This window comes from Nothobranchius furzeri, chromosome 5 (assembly GCF_043380555.1).
Source record: "Nothobranchius furzeri strain GRZ-AD chromosome 5, NfurGRZ-RIMD1, whole genome shotgun sequence".
NCBI lineage: Eukaryota > Metazoa > Chordata > Actinopteri > Cyprinodontiformes > Nothobranchiidae > Nothobranchius > Nothobranchius furzeri.
Window position 1 is genome coordinate 45674417 of NC_091745.1, and position 18711 is coordinate 45693127.

An 18711-nucleotide genomic window follows, 5' to 3' on the forward strand; every position below is an offset into this window, starting at 1 on the left:
GCACACAAAAGCATGTAGGACTTTTCCTGCACACAAACGGAAAATGTTGCCAGAAACAGCAAGATTGTGCCCACATTAGCTATTTTTCAAACTGTTGAAATAGAAAATAATAATGCAAAAAAATCAGAAGATCAGACAAAAGCATGCAGGGTTGCAGGACAAGTTTTTTTTATAATAATGATATATACATATATATATATATATATATATATATATATATATATATATATACAACAACTGGCTCATGCAGCACACAAAGCTCCATTAGATTGTTCTTCCTAAGTTTGCTGCAGTCCTTGTGCTGTATTTGTGTTAGATAACGTGCTTTTTCAAAATCATTCAGACAAAAGAAGACCCATTGGAATAATGTATAATGGAAGGACAAATCCCTTCTAGTTATGCACCACAGTAACAAAAGCACATTTAGTGGAGACTTCTGGCTGTGAAGATGTAGCATTTGGGTTTGCTTAGCTGCATTGGAAACTGAAGATTGTCTTGCATAGTTCTATTAGAAACACTTTATAATAAGGGTCCATTTATTAAAGTTACTTAGTGTATTATTAAGTATTATTAAACAAAGGGTCCCTTTATTAACAACACAGCTTTATTAATAAATGGGCCTTTTATTAATGTTACTTAGTGCATTATGTTTATGTTTATGTATTTAGCAGACGCTTTTGTCCAAAGCGACTTACAAGTGATAATCGGCATTTTGCCCTTGAGGCTAACAACAATAGTAACAACAACAAATTGACATCAGTCATGGAGAGGAGGGAACAAGGAGTGGACAGTAGAGAGGGGGGACAGGTGCAGGCAAGGTGCTAGTTAAGAAGATGCTCTCTGAAGAGCAGGGTCTTCAGGAGTTTCTTGAAAATAGAAAAGGAAGCCGCAGTTCTGGTAGTGTTAGGAAGGTCATTCCACATTTGTGGAACGATGCATGAGAAAAGTCTGGATTGTCCTGAGCGTGGTGTAGGCACTGCTAGCCGACAATCCTGTGATGACCGGAGCGGCCGGGCCGAGACGTAAGCCTTTGCAAGAGGATTCAGGTAGATGGGAGCCGTACCGTCTCGGACTTTGTATGCTAGTGTTAGCAATTTGAATATGATGCGTGCTGCTAGCGGTAGCCAGTGGAGCTCAATGAACAGAGGGGTGACGTGTGCTCTTTTAGTCTGATTGAAGACCAGACGCGCCGCTGCGTTTTGGACCATTTGAAGAGGTCTCACAGTACAGCCTGGAAGACCAGTTAGAAGAGCATTGCAGTAGTCGAGGCGGGAGATGACAGTAGATTGCACCAGGAGCTGGGTGGCATGTTGTGTTAGGTATGGTCTGATCTTTCGTATGTTGTACAGCGCAAAGCGGCATGAACGGGCAACAGAGGCAACATGATCTTTAAAGGCCATGTGTTCATCAATGACAACACCCAGATTTCGAACTGCCTTTGAAGGAGCCAGACTTAGGAAGTCATTCTGGATTGAGATATTGTGCTGTATGGATGGTTTTGCTGGGATGACAAGCAGTTCAGTTTTAGAGAGGTTGAGTTGGAGATGGTGGGATTTCATCCATTTTGAGATGTCAGAGAGACAGTCTGATATTCGTGCTGAGACAGTGTGGTCGTCTGGTGGAAATGACAGATAGAGTTGGGTGTCGTCTGCATAGCAGTGGTAGGAGAAGCCATGTGATCGAATGATCTCACCCAGTGAGGTGGTGTATATGGCAAAGAGAAGAGGTCCTAGTACAGAGCCCTGGGGGACTCCTGTGGCAAGGTGGTGCACGGTAGAGGACTGTCCAAGCCAAGATACGCTGAATGATCGTCCTGGGAGGTAAGATTCAAACCAGGCGTGTGCTTTCTCTGTGATGCCCATGCTAGAGAGTGCGGATAAAAGGAAGCCATGGTTGACAGTGTCAAATGCAGCCGATAAGTCGAGCAGGATAAGCACTGAGGATTTGCCAGTTGCTCTAGCTTCTTTTAAGGATTCTGTCACTGCTAACAGAGCAGTTTCAGTGGAGTGGCCCTTTTTGAACCCAGATTGGTAAGGGTCAAGCAGACAGTTTTGTGAGAGGTATTCTGTGATCTGCTTGAAAGCCACCTTTTCAATGATTTTGGACAGAAAAGGGAGGAGAGAGATAGGTCGGTAGTTCTCCACATGATTTGGAGGAAGAGATTGTTTTTTTAGCAGCGGTTTAACCTGAGCATGCTTAAACATTATTAAATAAAGGGTCCCTTTATTAGTTACTTAGTGCATTATTAAGCATTATTAAATATAGGGTCTCTTTATTAGTTACTAAGTGCATTATTAAGCATTATTAAACAAAGAGTCTATTTATGAACGTTTCCAATATTGTTAACTATTAAGTGTCTTTGAGGTTAGGACAAAGGGCCATGGGGTAGGTGTCTGCTTAGTAATCCATTACATATTATGGTTAAGCAGGTTCTTAATACAGATCTTAATAGTGTTACTGTTCTATTATGAAAGCTTAGTGTACTTTTTCTTGTGGTAGTTTTGGTGTTTACATGATCATAGAGCACAACTTCCCGTGACTCTTAAAAAAACAGTAAAAAAAAAAACTCCCCACAAATGTCAGGGACTTCTGTTCAGAAAATGTCTGGCAGTGAATGAGTTAATACGTAGCTTACAGGCTTTTTTAAACAGCAGGACTAACAAACCATTGTTTAATTTCATTATGATTTAACTGACCTGAAGGACCTTTAGTAATCTTTAAAGCGACATTAGCAAATCGTAAAAACAAGCTAGTTTAAAACATTTTTTTCCAGGCCTCTTAACAATGTTCTAACATAGTTTTGCTATTTTGCAGAGATAAAAAAAATGAGTGGTTCTCTAGTATTTTCCTAAAAACCTTCTCCAATGACACGGCTCAGTCGGAAACCAACGATTGGACCATCTGGTTGTATGTCTCACCGACCCGCCAAACTTTTGAACGTCTCTGGGTTCTTCACTCATTACACACTCGTGTATTTAGCAACAGAACACCACTGGTGTGAGAGGGTCTCAACTCAATAACATCATAAAAGCATAAACAGCCGGCTGCTACCACTTCAACTTTTGGACAAACTACCAGACTTCCAAAAAGAAAAACACTATTTAAAGTTACAGACAACAAAAGAGGTTTGGAAGTAGAAAATGACAACTGGTGTTTTGTGTTCTCATGTTTACTCTGGCAATGCTCCCATAATAGAGGGACATGGCCCAGGGAACAGGAGGGGTGAAAGATCCACGACTGTGTTTGTTTTTAAAATCTAGCTTGCCTATAGTTAATGTTTGTGTCGTTGTTTTTGAAAGAGCTTTGGTTTGCAAAGACCTGATCTCAATCCTAAATTTAGCTGCAATAATGCCACACGTGACCCTGTTCGCATATCCTGGGTGCTGCTAAAAGGCAGAATCTGAGACAATAAAACAATGATAAAAGGCTGAATCTTCATGGAATCTGTGGAAATGGCTGTTGTTTTTATTTCTCTTCAGACTGGTGTTAAGCTGCAGTAATATGTCAGTCCCTTGCCTCAGGATACATTGATCACATGATTAGAGCTTCCATCAGTCGTAGTTAACATGGCGTCCATTGTTTATTCTTTCAGGGTCATAAACTATATTCCCAGTTGAGTCTTTAACAGCAGATATGGTAGTTTTCTCTTTATTAATTTTTAATTGGCTGGCCAGAAATTTACCGGATTTATTACTATGTTCAAAGTTTTCTATCCGTAGTCTTTGTGCTAAAAATTGTGTTTTTTTGTCAATAATTCCATGAAGTTCTAATTTAGCTTTACGTAATTTGCTCAGTAACTCTTCTTCTGTGGATGTCTCTAAAGACTTAATGATTTCTTCTAACTCCTGGATACGTTTATTTTCTGTTTTTTTCTTATGTGATGAGAAAGAGATTATTTTACCTCTCATCACTGCCTTTCCTGCCTCCCAGAGAATAGATGCTGATGTTCCAGGCAGGTCATTATGTTCTAAATATAAAGCCCACTCCTTTTTAAAAAATTCTATAAAACCTTCATCTTTAAGCAGTGATGTATTAAACCTCCAGTTTTTGCTTGGTGGGATTGCTTTCTTGTTTACTAGAGTTAAAGAAACCGGAGCATGGTCGCTGACAACAATAGGGTGTATCTCAGTGTCTGAAATGTCAGCCAGCAATGAGCTGCTGACTAGAAAATAATCCAAACGTGAGTGAGAGTGATGGACGTGTGAGAAAAAAGTATACTCTCTACGGTTAGGATGAAGAGATCGCCATGCATCACAAAGCCCATAATCACTCATGTACTGTTTAACTATATAAGTGGATTGCCAATTGCGCCGAGTCCCAGCTGTACTGAGCCTGTCTAAGGAATGCATCCAAAGATTAAAATCACCTCCAAGTATAAGTGGACAGTCCAAGTGTTCGGAGAGTACAGAGAAAAAATTATGAAAGAATGGAGGGTCATCAATATTTGGACAGTATATGCTCACAATACATAAGCGTTGGTTCTGTATAGTTATTTTTAACATTATAAATCTACCTTCTGGATCAGAAACTGTGTCCAGTACTGTGAAATTGATGTTTTTGTGTATTAAAATAGCTACCCCTCTTTGCCTAGAGTTATAGCAGGCAGAGAACATGCTGGGAAACTCAGGTGTTTTAAGTTCATCTGCCGATGTGGCAGATCTATGAGTCTCCTGTAATAATATTACGTCTGCTTGCATTCTTTTTAACTGATCAAAAATCTTTAATCTTTTATCTCTTGAGCCAGTTCCATGTACGTTCCATGAGACAAATCTTAGTGCACCCATAGATGTGTGTGTGAGTAGCTAAAATATGACGCCTTCATGTGAATAAGATGGAATAAGTATCTAAATGTATAAAATAGTATGTTAATAAATAACAGAAAAGTAAATAATAATAAGGATTCAACAGTGTTTGTGGTTGTATTATTTGACGCATAAATTATGATATTGTGTTGTGACTTAAATATATCCATGTGTGTGTGTGTGTGTGTGTGTGTGTGTGTGTGTGTGTGTGTGTGTGTGTGTGTGTGCGTGTTCCTGTGTGTGTGTGTGTGTGGGTCTGTGTGTGCATGTGTGTGTCTGTGTGTGTGCGTGCGTGTGCGTGTGTGTGTGTGTGTGTGGAGTCTGACGAAGTGTTGGAAAGTTGTGTGGTTGTGCCATACAGGTGTAAAGAAGCAGATAAAAAGAGGAAAGGAAAATACAGAAACAGGTTAAAAAAGAAGAAAGAACTAAAAAGAAAAGGTGATGGGGTGTGAGGTGATGATGAACAGGTGAACTCATCATCTAAAACACGGATCTAGCAGCTGTTTATTACTGACGTGCTCAAACCCAGTGAATCTGATAAGAAAAATAAAGGTCTGACCTGATGTTGGGCTAATACAGCCAGTCTGTCACTCCTCGCTCCTTGTAAAGTTTATTATCCACATAAAGCTTATCCACTGAGATGACAGCTCTCTTCCCATCTTGGATAAACTTTTTACGCAGCGGAAAGAGAACTCTGCGCCGATCCAGGATTTCCTTAGGAAACTGGTCATTAACGCTGAAGTCTTTGCCTTTGAGCTCTCTTCCGTGACTTTTAACCAGATCCTTCTGCTTAAAATGTTCAAATTTAGCCACGATGGGACGAGGTCGTCTGCTGTCCCCTCTTTTAGCTCCAAGGCGATGTACTCGGTCGAAGGTGATGTTTTTTACCGTTTCTTCGGGTATCTTCATTTGGGTCTGGAGAAAGTGTTTAACAGTGCGTTCGCAGTCCTCGGCCCCTCCCACCTCCTCCGACAGACCTGCAAACACCAAATTCTCCCTCATGCTACGGGCCTGAAGGTCCAAAACCGTCTCCTTCAGAGTTTTGTTGTCCTGGGTGATCCGCGTCATTCCCTCCTCCAGGGAAGAAACGGACTCCCGCAGAGACGCGTTCTCAGCAGCGAGCCGCTCCACCTGCTCCTGGCTGAATTCCAGGGACTGGCGGAGGTTCTGAAACTCCTGGTGCAGAACCTCAAGCAGATGAAGACGCCCCTCAAATCCCACAAGCCGTTTATCTATGGATTCTAATAATTCCAATATGTCCTTCCGGGGAGATGAGGCCTCAGGCGAGTCCTGAGGGCGGCTCCGCTTCGTCCCAGGTGTTTCAGGTTCACCCGCTGATTTCTTCGGACCCATAACAAATAACTCGAAAACTCCGTCAATAAAGTTCTGTAAACTTTCTAAATTTTCTTCACTTACCTCCAGATTGAGCGAGTTATACTTACCAGATTATTTTTTTGCGTTGTCAGTTTTTAAATTAGGCAAAAATGCATCTGAATTGTTTGTGAATGTTTGCTAACGAGCTGCCATCAGCTTCAAACGCTGCTGTGTCCGGTAATCGGCCGTCAGCGCATGCGCATCTCTCTCCGACAACACCATTCTAGGGGCTCCTGGATCTCTGGGACTTGGAGCTCCCCCCCCCCGTCTCCTACGCGTCTTTGGGGGGCAGATCTGTGGTCCCTCACACTCTCTATTGGACGCTCCTATAGATAAACCTTACATAAACAAGCGCGTGTACACACACAGGTGCTCACATGGTGCTCTCATAAGTATGGGCTTGGGCACGTTCAACACATGTCTTAAGACTATGGTGGGCACTCAATGCACTGTGGTATATTATCGTGTGACTGTTTAGTTAAACAATGATTGATTATATATTTCTTCATCAAGTTGACGCAGTGATAGCTTGATTTTGTTATATTGGTGTTGTGTCCCATTTTTTTTGTTATGTTTTGCTTTTTTCTCGTCTCATTTTGCAGGTCTAGAAGCAGACTCTTGTTCATTATTGTTTATTTTTGTTGAATCCCCCCCCCACCTAACCCCCTCTCTCCCCACCTTTTCTCTTTTCCTTTCTCTTTCACCTCTGTCTCCGTGTCTGGTCGAAATTACAAAGCATTCAAAAACAATAACAATAAAGTTTTAAATATCAGGTGCGACATTAAAAGCAGACTCTTTGATGCTCCACCTGAGACATTAAAAGCAGATGCTCTGATGCTCCACCTGAGAGTAAAACTGTAAGGCTTGTTACCAGCATTCAGACATCAATTCTGCTTGCTTCACAGCCAGACAGGACACGTTAAAAAAAAAAAAAAAAAAAAAAAAAAAAAAAAAAACATGGCGTCCATTGATTCTCTGCTTTCTGACCCTTCCAAGCCTCCAAAATAAATCTAAAATCAAATTTCCCTGCTCTTCTCTTAAAACATCAGACAGAAACTTGACAAGTTTGTTTATGCAGTTTATTATAAAGAAGATTTCTGTTTCCCCTCCAGCTAATCTGAAACTGCAGAGGTGCTTTTTATAGAGAATAGATCTTCAGAGGGATGAATATAATAGGGTGTTTTTTAACCAGTCAGTACTTTCAGTAAGCATAAATGTGGTCACTTTGAGCAAGTTATTAATCACAAATTATGTATCTAATTAGTCAGTGTATGTTTCATTTCTGTTTTTCGGCGCTGGATTGAGAGGGCTCATACAGTTGGTAGCTTGGGAAACGGTTGTGTGGAATAATATTTGCGAACGTTTGTTATTGAAAATGTACAAACCAAAATCCCCTCAGATATCACAGGACTGCAGCTGATTAAACTAAATCCTAAACTTAGTTCTGGACCCACAGACGCCTAATCTCAGAGCATAAGGCAGTTCTGTGTTGTAGGCAGAGCAGATGGCATCCTTCCAATGACAGAACTTTTATTTCAATCAATAGAAACGTCAGATTAGAACCCTAAACCTGTGGCTTGGACTTAGACCAAAGAACATCATGTTGTATCTTGAAGACTTTAAAATTCATCTGAGTGATATTAGATACAACAGATCTATTGATTTTCTGTTCCTACTTGTTCTACTCAAATAAATACATGAGAATGGTATAAATATGTTTCCTCTGCTGGAGTTTTAGCAGTTTCTTTGGTGCCTGGTATCCCACAGCTCCAGTAATTTGTAACACGGTGTGATCGTCTCCTCACAGCACACAGGCCACCCACCCTGTTGCCAACAAACACGTCCTTTCATTTACACAGAAAATGTCACAAGCAGAAATCTGCATTTTAACTTGAAAAGCATGTTTTTCACCCCATTGCCTTCACCTGCAATCAACCAGCCATGCAGCGATCAATGTCACTATGCACTTTGTGGCTGAGGTGAATAACAAAGGTTTTCTCTCTCCTCTTCATACATTTTTATGGCATCAAACTGCAAGATCCAGGTGTGAAGAAGCAGATGTCGTTATCTGGTGTTGGGTTTCTCTTTTGTCACTTTGAAGACTTGTCCTAATAATGTAGCTCTGTTGCAACACCTTAGTGTTTGGCAATATAAACTAACACACAATGTTACACAGCTGTTAGTAGGTCATTTAGGTCTAATCCAAACAGGGATTAGGGTTTGTGAAGCGATAGCAGCAGGAATGAAACATCCTCTTACACGAAATGCCACAGGCTGTTAAAATAAAGCCATGAAACAAAGTCAAAGAGCTTTAATATTGTTGTTGTCGACCTCTGGATTAATTCACTACCTCATTATCAGATATCATTGAGGGAGGATTTTGAATTTAATGCAGTTAAATCTGTCCTTATCTGTCATGGACTCTGTCACTCTAAATATTGTTAGGAATCATTTAGTAACCATTGATTCAGCTTTTACTGGTGGTGTCTGACCGCTGGCCAGCTTATAACTTTTTATCTTCTGAGAAATGTTGCCAAGTTGGCATACTTTGTGTTATGCTCAGAAGTGGAAATTGTTTGTGTGCATTCAACTCATGACTGAATAATTTAAACTCTCTTGTCATTTTGTGATTTTCAATTTTGAGGGTACACTATAAACAAGTCTTACAGTGCTCAGCATAAATGAGTATGCCCTCTTTAAAAAGTACAAAGTTAATCAGCAGCTTAATGAACAAAAGAACATTTACCCGAATTTCCACAAGGCTGGGTTTTACTGAACACTTTTTAACTCCATTACACGAAATTAAGGTTAGATCACAAAATCTTCAGTTTTACTAAAATTTGTTGAAGCCAAAAATAAATACATCCCCACAACAAAAATACTACATCTATTATTTTGCATGACTATCATGATTCTCAAGGACAGCACCAAGTCTTCTAGGTATGGAATGAACAAGTTGACGACATTTTGCAACATCTATTTCTTCAAGAAGAACCTCTTTTAGAGACTGGATGCTGGATGGAGAGTAATGCTGATCTTGCTGCTTCAGAATTCCCCACAGGTGTTGGATTGGGTTCAGATCAGGAGACATACTTGTCCATTCAATCACCATCATCCTGTTCTTCTCCAGAAACGCAACAGTAGCTTTAGATGTGTTTTGGATCATTGTCGTGTTGGAAAAGTGTTCGATTACCATGTGCACAGAGTGATGGCAGCATCTTCTCCTTCGGTGTAGAGCAGTACTTTGTTGAATTAGGGTTAAGGGTTAGCCGCACTCATGCAGCCCCACATAAGGACACTGCCACCACCGTGTTTCACTGTAGGCACCATGCATTTCTCTTTGACATCCTCACCTTTATGACGTCCTACAGTTTTGAAACCATCAGTTCCTAAAACAATGATCTTTGTCTAATCACTCCAGAGGCTAGAGTCCCAGAAGTCTTCGTCTCTTTCAGCAAGGGCCCTCACAAATCCTAGGTGTGCTTTTTTGTGCATGGGCTTTAGGAATGGCTTCCTTCATGGACAATATCCATGCATGCCATTCCTCTGCAGTGTGCGCTGTAGGGTGTCGCAGGAAACCGTCACTTCAGCTTGGCTTTCTATGGCTTTAGCTAACTGCAGTGAAATTGCTTGACAATTTTTTTCAACACGTCTCATCAGAGACGTTCCTGTCTAGATGTTAAATTCTGTGGATGGCCTGAACATCTCTGTAAGATGGATGCACTTCCATCTTTCTTACGTTAAAGGATCACGTTTGCTACAGTATTGTGACTGATGTGTAACGCTTTTGTTGAGGGTCTGACCTCATGAGGAAATTACTATGCAGTGATTTTCTCCAAAATGACTGTGCTTAAATTGCTCTGAAAAGCAAATAATCACATCAGCGCCAAGAAACTTCATTCCCCATGATGCTTTGCACACGGAAGCATTGGGATGATGTCACCGCCTAATACCAGAAACACGTTCTGCGGGAGGCGGGAGCTTGGACAGCTTTCCCGCAACTTCAAAGACTATAAATCATGAACGGAACAAAGAAAACTCCGTTCTTTTGCCCAGGATACCTGGCGGTAAGGACACGCTTGTCGAACGCTCCGACTCCCTTGAGCACGCGGAAGCTCTAAGTGCCCAAGTTGAGTCACGGGACCGCTGGAAGGCTAAGCTGCAAGCCCATCAGGTCTGTCTAACCGCTCGCTGCCTAGCTGCTGAAGGGAAGACCACAGAACCGGGTTGGGGAAATCCGCAACTCCGTCAAACTCACGGAGAACGCCAAAACAGCGGAGAAAGCCATCAAACCGACGGACGACGCCAAACTGCGGAGAAACACGGAGAACCGTCAAATCAAAAGAGGGAGGGACGCCTCGCTCTTCTGGTGATCAGAAACTCATCTCTTTCTCTCATTCTTTCCTTCTCCCGTTTCCTCTATAGTGCAGAATAAGCAATAAACCGCGTCTATTGCTTAAAAGTAGCTTCGTGTTTTCCTCTTTCGTTCCCAAACACGTCCGTCGGGTCATTTTGAAAGAATAAACTGCTTATTAATCATTGTTTGGTATCTTTAAATATTTCCTACTATGGCCAAGTGGTTAAACTAAAAGATATTAATTCGTGATTAATCTTTGGTGAAGCTTCATGATCATTTTGAAATGTTTTGAGTGATTTTAAGGTTAAGTTACTACTGGTTCTAAGTGCTTTGGAAGTTAAAGTGCAAGTTGCCACCCCACTTTAGCCAGACAAAGGGGTCAGCCATCTTGTATTCAAGACTCCATTTTGAATCCATACACATGCACACACACACACACACACACACACTCTACTCCTTTGTGAGAACAAAGGACCCCATTCATACATCCTCCATCACACGCAAAAACATCCATCTTCAATCATATCACATGGTTATTATTAATTTGTTCCATTGTTTATTAATTTGACAAATTGTTAATTAAACATTATAAAATTCAGATTTTTGCCTCCCGTAACTTTGTTGTGTCGAAGAGAAGTCTCTGCTCCAAGGATTCTACGAACTTCAAGAAAGACTGATAAGAGTTTTGGATTCAATTTTTTCCCGTTTGAAGGGAATGGTGCCCCGTATATACTTAATTGTATCTTAATTAATTAATAACTCAGTAAATATTCCCATATTTACAGAATTTATTGAAGAATCCAAAAGTAAGTTGAAGCTTACTAATTGTTCGCTCCTAATAACCGCAACACTTTGATGATCTTCTTGTAGCTTTCACCTTTTCTGTGCAAAGAAATTATTTCCTTTCTCAGCTTCAATGTGCCTCTGGATCAAGGGCTTTCTCACTAATCAGCCTCAGGTGGTGAGAATAGGAGACCAAACATCATCCACCATGATTCTAAACACAGGCACACCACAGGGCTGTGTGCTCAGTCCAGCTCTCTTCACATTACCGTATTTTCCGGACTATAAGCCGCTACTTTTTTCCCACGCTTTGAACTGTGCGGCTTATAATGAGGTGCGGCTTTACTGAAGATTTTCCTTCACCTGCAGGGGGCGCTTTAGCAGAAAGTGAAACAGGTGGAAGTCAAAAGTGGAAATTGAAGAAAGTGCTCATTTTATTTAGCACATGCAAGCAGCCGGCACAACGAAGAATTCTTTTTCAAGTCCATACCCCCTCATCATGGAAACTACACGTATGAGTTCATATGATGCCGCAATTAAGTTGAAGTCATCGATCCGGCAGTAAAGGAGGGAAACAGTGCTGCCGCACGTAAGCTTGGCATAAATGAATCCATGGTTCGGCGCTGGAGACGGCAGCGGGAAGAACTCATTCAAGCCAGCTTCACCCGGGGATGATGACAGCAACACGGACAGCGACACTGACATCGCCACAGAAAAGGTATGTGACGAAGCTCTTCTGAGGCTGTTCAACTCAGACACTGAAGAAGAGGACTTTAATGGCTTTAGTGCGCAAGAGGAAGATGAGAGAGAATGACTTTTTCTGGTAGGCAAGTGTGTTTTATTTACTAACCAGGCATGCTTTGTGTGCAGTTTTTATTTTCTAATCCTCCAAGTTTCTTTTCTAAACTTGCAGGCACGTTCACCCGTGTTTAAAATTTGTTTTGTTGAATTAAAACAACAACGAAAAACCTCCGTGTAGCGTCTTTCTGTCTAATTATCTTATGTTATGGCCGTACATGCGCTGTGCGCCGGAGACCTGCATGTGGCTGCTGCGCCGCGGCCTGTATTTGAGTGTGGCGTGTGTGTGTAGAAAACTTTTTTTTTCTGTTGGTGCGGCTTATATTGAGGTGCACTCTATAGTCTGGAAATTACGGTATTTACCAATGACTGCACAGCCCTCCGCCCCTCAAACATGTTTTTTAAGTTTGCAGATGACACCACCATAGTGTTTCTCATAACAAACAATGATGAGACCCTCTACAAAGAGGAGATACAGCACCTCACTCAGTGGTGTTTTTTGAACAACCTGGTGCTCAACACCAATAAGACCAAGGAGGTCATAGTGGACTTCAGGAGGTTCAACAGGACGGAGCACCCACCTCTACTCATTTGGGGGGAGCTAGAAGAGCGTGTAGACAACATCAAATTCCTGGGCATCCACATCACCTCAGATCTAACCTGGTCACTGAACACTTCCTTTCTGGCAAAGAAGGCCCTACAAATACTCTTCTTCTTTAGGAAACTGAAGGGAGCCGGTCTCTCCCCCCAACTGCTAAAGAACTTCTACAGAGCCATGCTTGAGAGCATCTTATCACTCAGTATGACAGTGTGGTATGGGAGCTGTACCGTCCAGAACAAAAAGACCTGGCCAGGGTGGTGAAAACTGATCAGTGGATCGTGGGGAGCCCACTACCAGATCTGGACTCAGTATACACCATCCGACTATAAAGGAAGGCTAACCGTATCGCTGCTGATCCCTTCCATCCAGGCCACAAACTGTTTATGCCACTACCATCGAGGAAATGGTACAGGAATATCAAGGCCACATCCACCAGGCTGAGGAACAGCTTCCACCCCCCACCCCCCCTGACGTAATCCTCCCCCCACCTCTGTGACCCTGCAGACACCTACACTCCCAACCAATGACCCATGGGACTATTAGACTTTTAATGATGGGCTCTCTAATTTTCCTCTGGGATTAATAAAGTATCTTTGAATTTGAATTGAATTGAATTGGTTATAATTTACAACGATTCAGATTTTTCATACTGCTATTGTCCTGTTCACATTTGAATCTTCTATGTGCAATAACAAGTAGTGCAATAATATCAATCAACATGTCGATCAGTAGGATCACAATGTCAGTCAGCGCAACATTTATCTTTTGTATCTTTTAAATTATTTAGCTTTTTTACTCATTTTATTAGTGTGTGTATGGCTCCCTAAAGAGAAGGTTGTGTGTTGTTCTTTTTTTTACTCTTCATGTTTTTATCGTTCTATTTGTGGTCTTAGTGCCCTTTAAGCTGAGAGCTACCAACCAAATTTTATTATGTGTATGCATAATGACAATAAAGAATTCAATTCAATTTTGTGACATTTCCCTTCCATGTGGAGCCATTGCTGACAGCACGAAATGGGAATGTTATGAGTGTGGTGGTCTGTTGAATTGTCTTGGTTTTATTTTCAAGCACAGATGAACACACTGCCTGTTGAATGTAACATGCAGCCAATCAGAAAGAGAGATGTTGAAAGCATGTTGCAAGCTCCTCCTCTGCTGTTTGAAAAGTGAGATATCTTGTCGGACCAAGGAATGTTCGTGAGTGAAATGCTTGTGTGTATTTGTTTCTGCACACAACACACTGTAGGACCAAAACTCTCAAGCTTTGAAAATCAAAAACTTTCTAAACTTATTTTAGTTAAGTTCACTGCTTATTTCATTGTGACCGAAAGGCTGATGAGGATGTCAAAGAGCTTTAAATAAAGAAATATATACATATTTCAATGAGTGCCCTATAAGGGTTAAATACAACTCAGGCATTCATTCAGTGGGTGCACGGATAAGATGTAACTATTTTCTCTGTAAACTTCCCAAATAAGGGTGGTGGGTTATATTGGTGCTTGTTGCTTTTGTTCATGTTGCACATGCAAAGCTGTCAGCAGAATAATGCTGCACAAAACGTCAGTGTCAGTAAACTTTATTTCTCTTCTTCTTAATGTTAAAGGCCATTTTCTAACTAAGCAAAATTATACATTCTTTTTTATCCTCATAGTAATGAAAAGACTGAACTAATTTGTAAGATGTGTGTTTACTTTTGGAGCCAACTAGGCGCTACAGTTAACTGACCTAATATAAACAAAAATAAAAATAAAAACAAGACTATAGACTATAGTTTTACAGATATCGAGCTAAATGCTGGTGGTCGTGGCTGAGGGTCCTCCACTTCTCTGACCTCTAACCCTGACCTCTGAACATTGCACAAGTTTTATTTGTGTTCTGGATCTTTGCACAATTTCTCACAAATCACTTGACAGATCTGACAGAAAACCTACAAAAAATTCTTCAGTGGATATACATCTACAAACAGAGTAAACCCAGGTTCTTAGTTTTAAACTCCAGCAAGGGAAGTGAGGTGCGATTTGTATTCCTGTTAGGAATGCTAGGCCTTTAATTGATTTCTTTTTGTTTTCACATTTGGTGTGTGCACAATGTCCCCCGTCTCCCGCTCTTTTCTTGGGTGTGACTGAGCATTTACCTATGCTAATAAGTGACAACAGAGTTGTTTCAGAAGGACCTTGGACTCACAGAGACAGCAACGCTAGATGATTTGAAAAGTCCTACTTCTAACAATGATATAACTTTTGCATGAATTAAAATGAAAAAAGAAGTCATACATCACTGAACTTTGCAAAAACTGCCACTGACTAAAAACCTTTTCATTGCATCTATAGAACATGATTCTATATAGAAGTTTGTCTTGCTGTACTGGAATTTCAAAATGGATGTGTTTTGTGAATTAGTGTTGATAATTCTCAACACTCATAAATTGTTAAAGTCATTTTTACACAAAACTGCATGCACACAAACACAAGCAAACAAGGCAAAAAACCCTTGCAAAGATGAGAAGGGATTTCTATTCTGCATGGAGAAAAGCCACTTAGTGGATATAAAGTAGTGCTTTTGTACATTTCATTTATCTCCAGCCACTTGGATGCAGCTCAGCAAGACGTGCATATAGCAGCGGGCGAGGTGGCCTGGAGAGTTGGTGCTTCATCCCCACAGATGAATGAACACTGACCTTCAGCTTGTTGGGCCAGAGTTAAAGCATCATAAACCACACTAAGGAAATTTACCAAACTAAAAACGTCTGTTACAGTCAAGAAAGCTCACATGGCACTGTCTGAACCAATCAGCATCAGGCATAACCTCTCACATTATCAAGGTTTTGTTTGGTAGATCAGTGGTGCTAAACCTTTTCTCCTGTAGGACCCATTTTCCTGTGTCCAAGACAAGCCAGGACTCCCAACCCAACCAAACCTTATAGACTTACAACTCTTATAAAGAGTTTGATTATAAGACGAAAGTAAGGAAGTAAAACAATGCTTGGGGATCCGTTTTATTTGACATAAACACAGCAAACGTGCTTTCTTGACAAATCTTGTCAATGTGTGCAAAGCAAAGTATAAAAATAAAAAGAAACTATGTGTGTTGATACAAAAATAACCGGTGAGTCACGATGGCGCAGGCTTCGCAGTTCTGGTACTTTGGGTTGCTGCGCTGCTTCAACAGTGCAATACCTTCATGAGGGATGAGATATCAAAAATGTTTGATTTTTGTGTGGCTGCACGATTTCTGATCAAGAGCTGGTTGTGAGATGTTAATCACCTCGTGTAACCCCTTATATAGCACGTGACGCTAAACTCGTCACAACCTCAAATATTCTTCAACAAGAGGAAAATCGGCTCAAAACAGTCAAAAAGATGCACAGTGTACGCTCGTCTACTGTTGATGCAACTCCTGTTACTTTAAATAGCACCAAATCACAACAAGAACCCTCTCAAGGCTCTTTACAAAATAAACATTCCAATTGAACCTATTTGCATTAAATTCAAGTCATTATGCTAATTAGTTAACAGTTACTTCTGTAAGAAAACCTGGTACACTGCATCGAGTCACTGACGTGTCAGAGACTTTGCAAGCATGTAGCGACGGTGGAGAGGAAAACTCAACAGAACTTGGCGCAAGATGAACAAATCAATTCCTGGAGTCTAAAGTTTTTTTTTTATAAACCAAGCTTTTTAAAAATGGAAGTTTTATTTCAACAAAACATTTCCTTTAAAAAAGTCCTTTCATCTTTACAAAATACTATTTGTAAAACGTTGTGCAAAGCATTTAGCTCTGTTGCTCATTTCACAGATGCAAAATCCTAACAGATATTATGTGATGGTAAAGAAGAGTAATCCAGCTTTTCGGTGATATCCAATGACGCCAGCTGGAACTACTGAAGGGGAAAAATGACTGGTTGGAAAATGTTTTCATACATTTTTTGAAGAGTTTAAAATGTCAGAACTGTTGATAAACAAATAAGTCTGTTTTGTCAGGGTAATGATTCTCAGTAGCCACTTTAAAAGTCAGTTATTATGTGTGATTTTCTGTTTGTTGTTGTCGGAGTTATTTGCACCCACTATGATTAAAATTGCACCATCAAAATCTCAAATGTCACAGCTTTTCAGCTGCATGTACCTCCTAAAACGCAATGTTTATATGCATATTCAAAACCACTGGGAACATGCTGAACACGTATTTCATTTATAGTTCTGAACAGAACCTAAACTTGGTTTCCAAACAACCTGCATCAAACCACCAAAATTGTCATTAACCTCCACAGAGAAAAGGAGTGTATGTTAGACAACACAAACAAGTGAGCAACCAAAGTAGAGTTGAACATACACTCACCTAAAGGATCATTAGGTACACCGGTTCAACTTCTCCTTAACACACTTATCTAATCAACCAATCTTATGGCAGTTGCTTCAATGCATTTAGGTATGTGGTCCTGGTCAAGACAATCTCCTGAACTCCAAACTGAAGGTCAGAATGGGAAAGAAAGGTGACTGAAGCTATTTTGAGCGTGGCATGGCTGTTGGTGCCAGACGGGCCGGTCTGAGTATTTCATAATCTGCTCGGTTACTGGGATTTTCCCCCGCAGCCATTTCTAGGGTTTCCAATGACTGGTGTGAAAAGGGAAAAACATCCAGTAGGCAGCAGTCCTGTTGGTGAAAATGCCTTGTTGATGCTAGAGGTCAGAGGAGAATGGGCTGACTGATTCAAGCTGATAGAAGAGCAACTTTGACTGAAATAACCACTCGTTACAACCGAGGAATGCAGTAAAGCCTTTGTGAAGCCACAACACACACAACCTTGAGGTGGATGGGCTACAACAGCAGAAGACCCCACCGGGTACCACTCGTCTCCACTACAAAAAGGAAAAAGAGGCTACAATTTGCACCAGCTCACCAAAACTGGACAGTTAAAGACTGAAAAAATGTTGTCTGGTCTGATGAGTCTCAATTTCTGTTGAAACATTAAAATGGTCGAGTCAGAATTAGGCATTAACAGAATTAGAACATAGATCCATCATGCCTTGTTACCACTGTGCAGGCTGCTGGTGGTGGTAGTGTAATGGTTTGGGGGATGTTTTCTTGGCACAGTTTAGGCCCCTTAGTGCCAATTGGGTATGGTTTAAATGCCACGGGCTACCTGAGCATTGTTTCTGACCATGTCCATCCCTTCATGACCACCATGTACCCATCCTCTGATGGCTACTTCCAGCAGGATAAGGCACCATGTCATAAAGCTCCAATCATTTCAAATTGGTTTCTTGAACATGACAATGAGTTCACTGTACTACAACGGCCCCCACAGTCACCAGATCTCAACCCGATAAAGCATCTTTGGGATGTGGTGGAACGGGAGCTTCGTGCCCTGGATGTGCATCCCACACATCTCCATCAACTGAAAGATGCTACCCTATCAATATGGGCAAACATTTCTAAAGGATGCTTTCAGCACCTTGTTGAATCAATGCTACGTAGAATTAAGGCAGTTCTGAAGGTGAAAGGGGGTCAAACCCACCGTGTTCCTATAATCCTTTAGGTGAGTGTAAATCAGTGTGTAAATCTTTGACTGGTTTATCTGGTCAGTTTAGACCTACCTGTCATGCCTGGTGGGGTCTTCAGAAATTTTCCATTGAAATTCTGGATCACTACATCACACTTCTCTGTTGACTCCATCCTGTGACAAAGAGAACAAGAGCGGCTTCAGCACAACAAGCCCTACAAGAACCCAATAAATGCACAGAATCATGTAGAATAGTATTAAATGAACAATATGGATTTTGAAACTAGTGTCCCGCACCTCAGTGACCAACATGCTAGCCAGTGCTTTTGTGTGTGTATGCTTGTGTCTAAGGTAGGCCTGTGCTCTTGTTTATCTGTGTTTTCTATGGGATTTCCTCTCCTTTATCCCAATTTAAAAGCTCCATTCAGTCTGATCTGTTGTGTGTCATGTCCTCTTTGTCTGCCCCTATTCAGCTCTGCTCACCCGATCACAGCTCA

At 41.0% G+C, this 18711-nt stretch overlaps 1 protein-coding gene across 1 annotated transcript in view; it reads right to left on the bottom strand.

Annotated features, from left to right (window-relative positions):
- LOC107378766 (RNA-binding motif, single-stranded-interacting protein 3) overlaps positions 1 to 18711 on the bottom strand; it is a 183650-nt gene that overhangs the window by 36457 nt on the left and 128482 nt on the right. The window contains exon 6 of the mRNA XM_015949157.3: positions 18309 to 18388. Coding sequence (XP_015804643.2) covers positions 18309 to 18388 — 80 coding nt within the window. The remainder of the gene's footprint in view (positions 1 to 18308; positions 18389 to 18711) is intronic.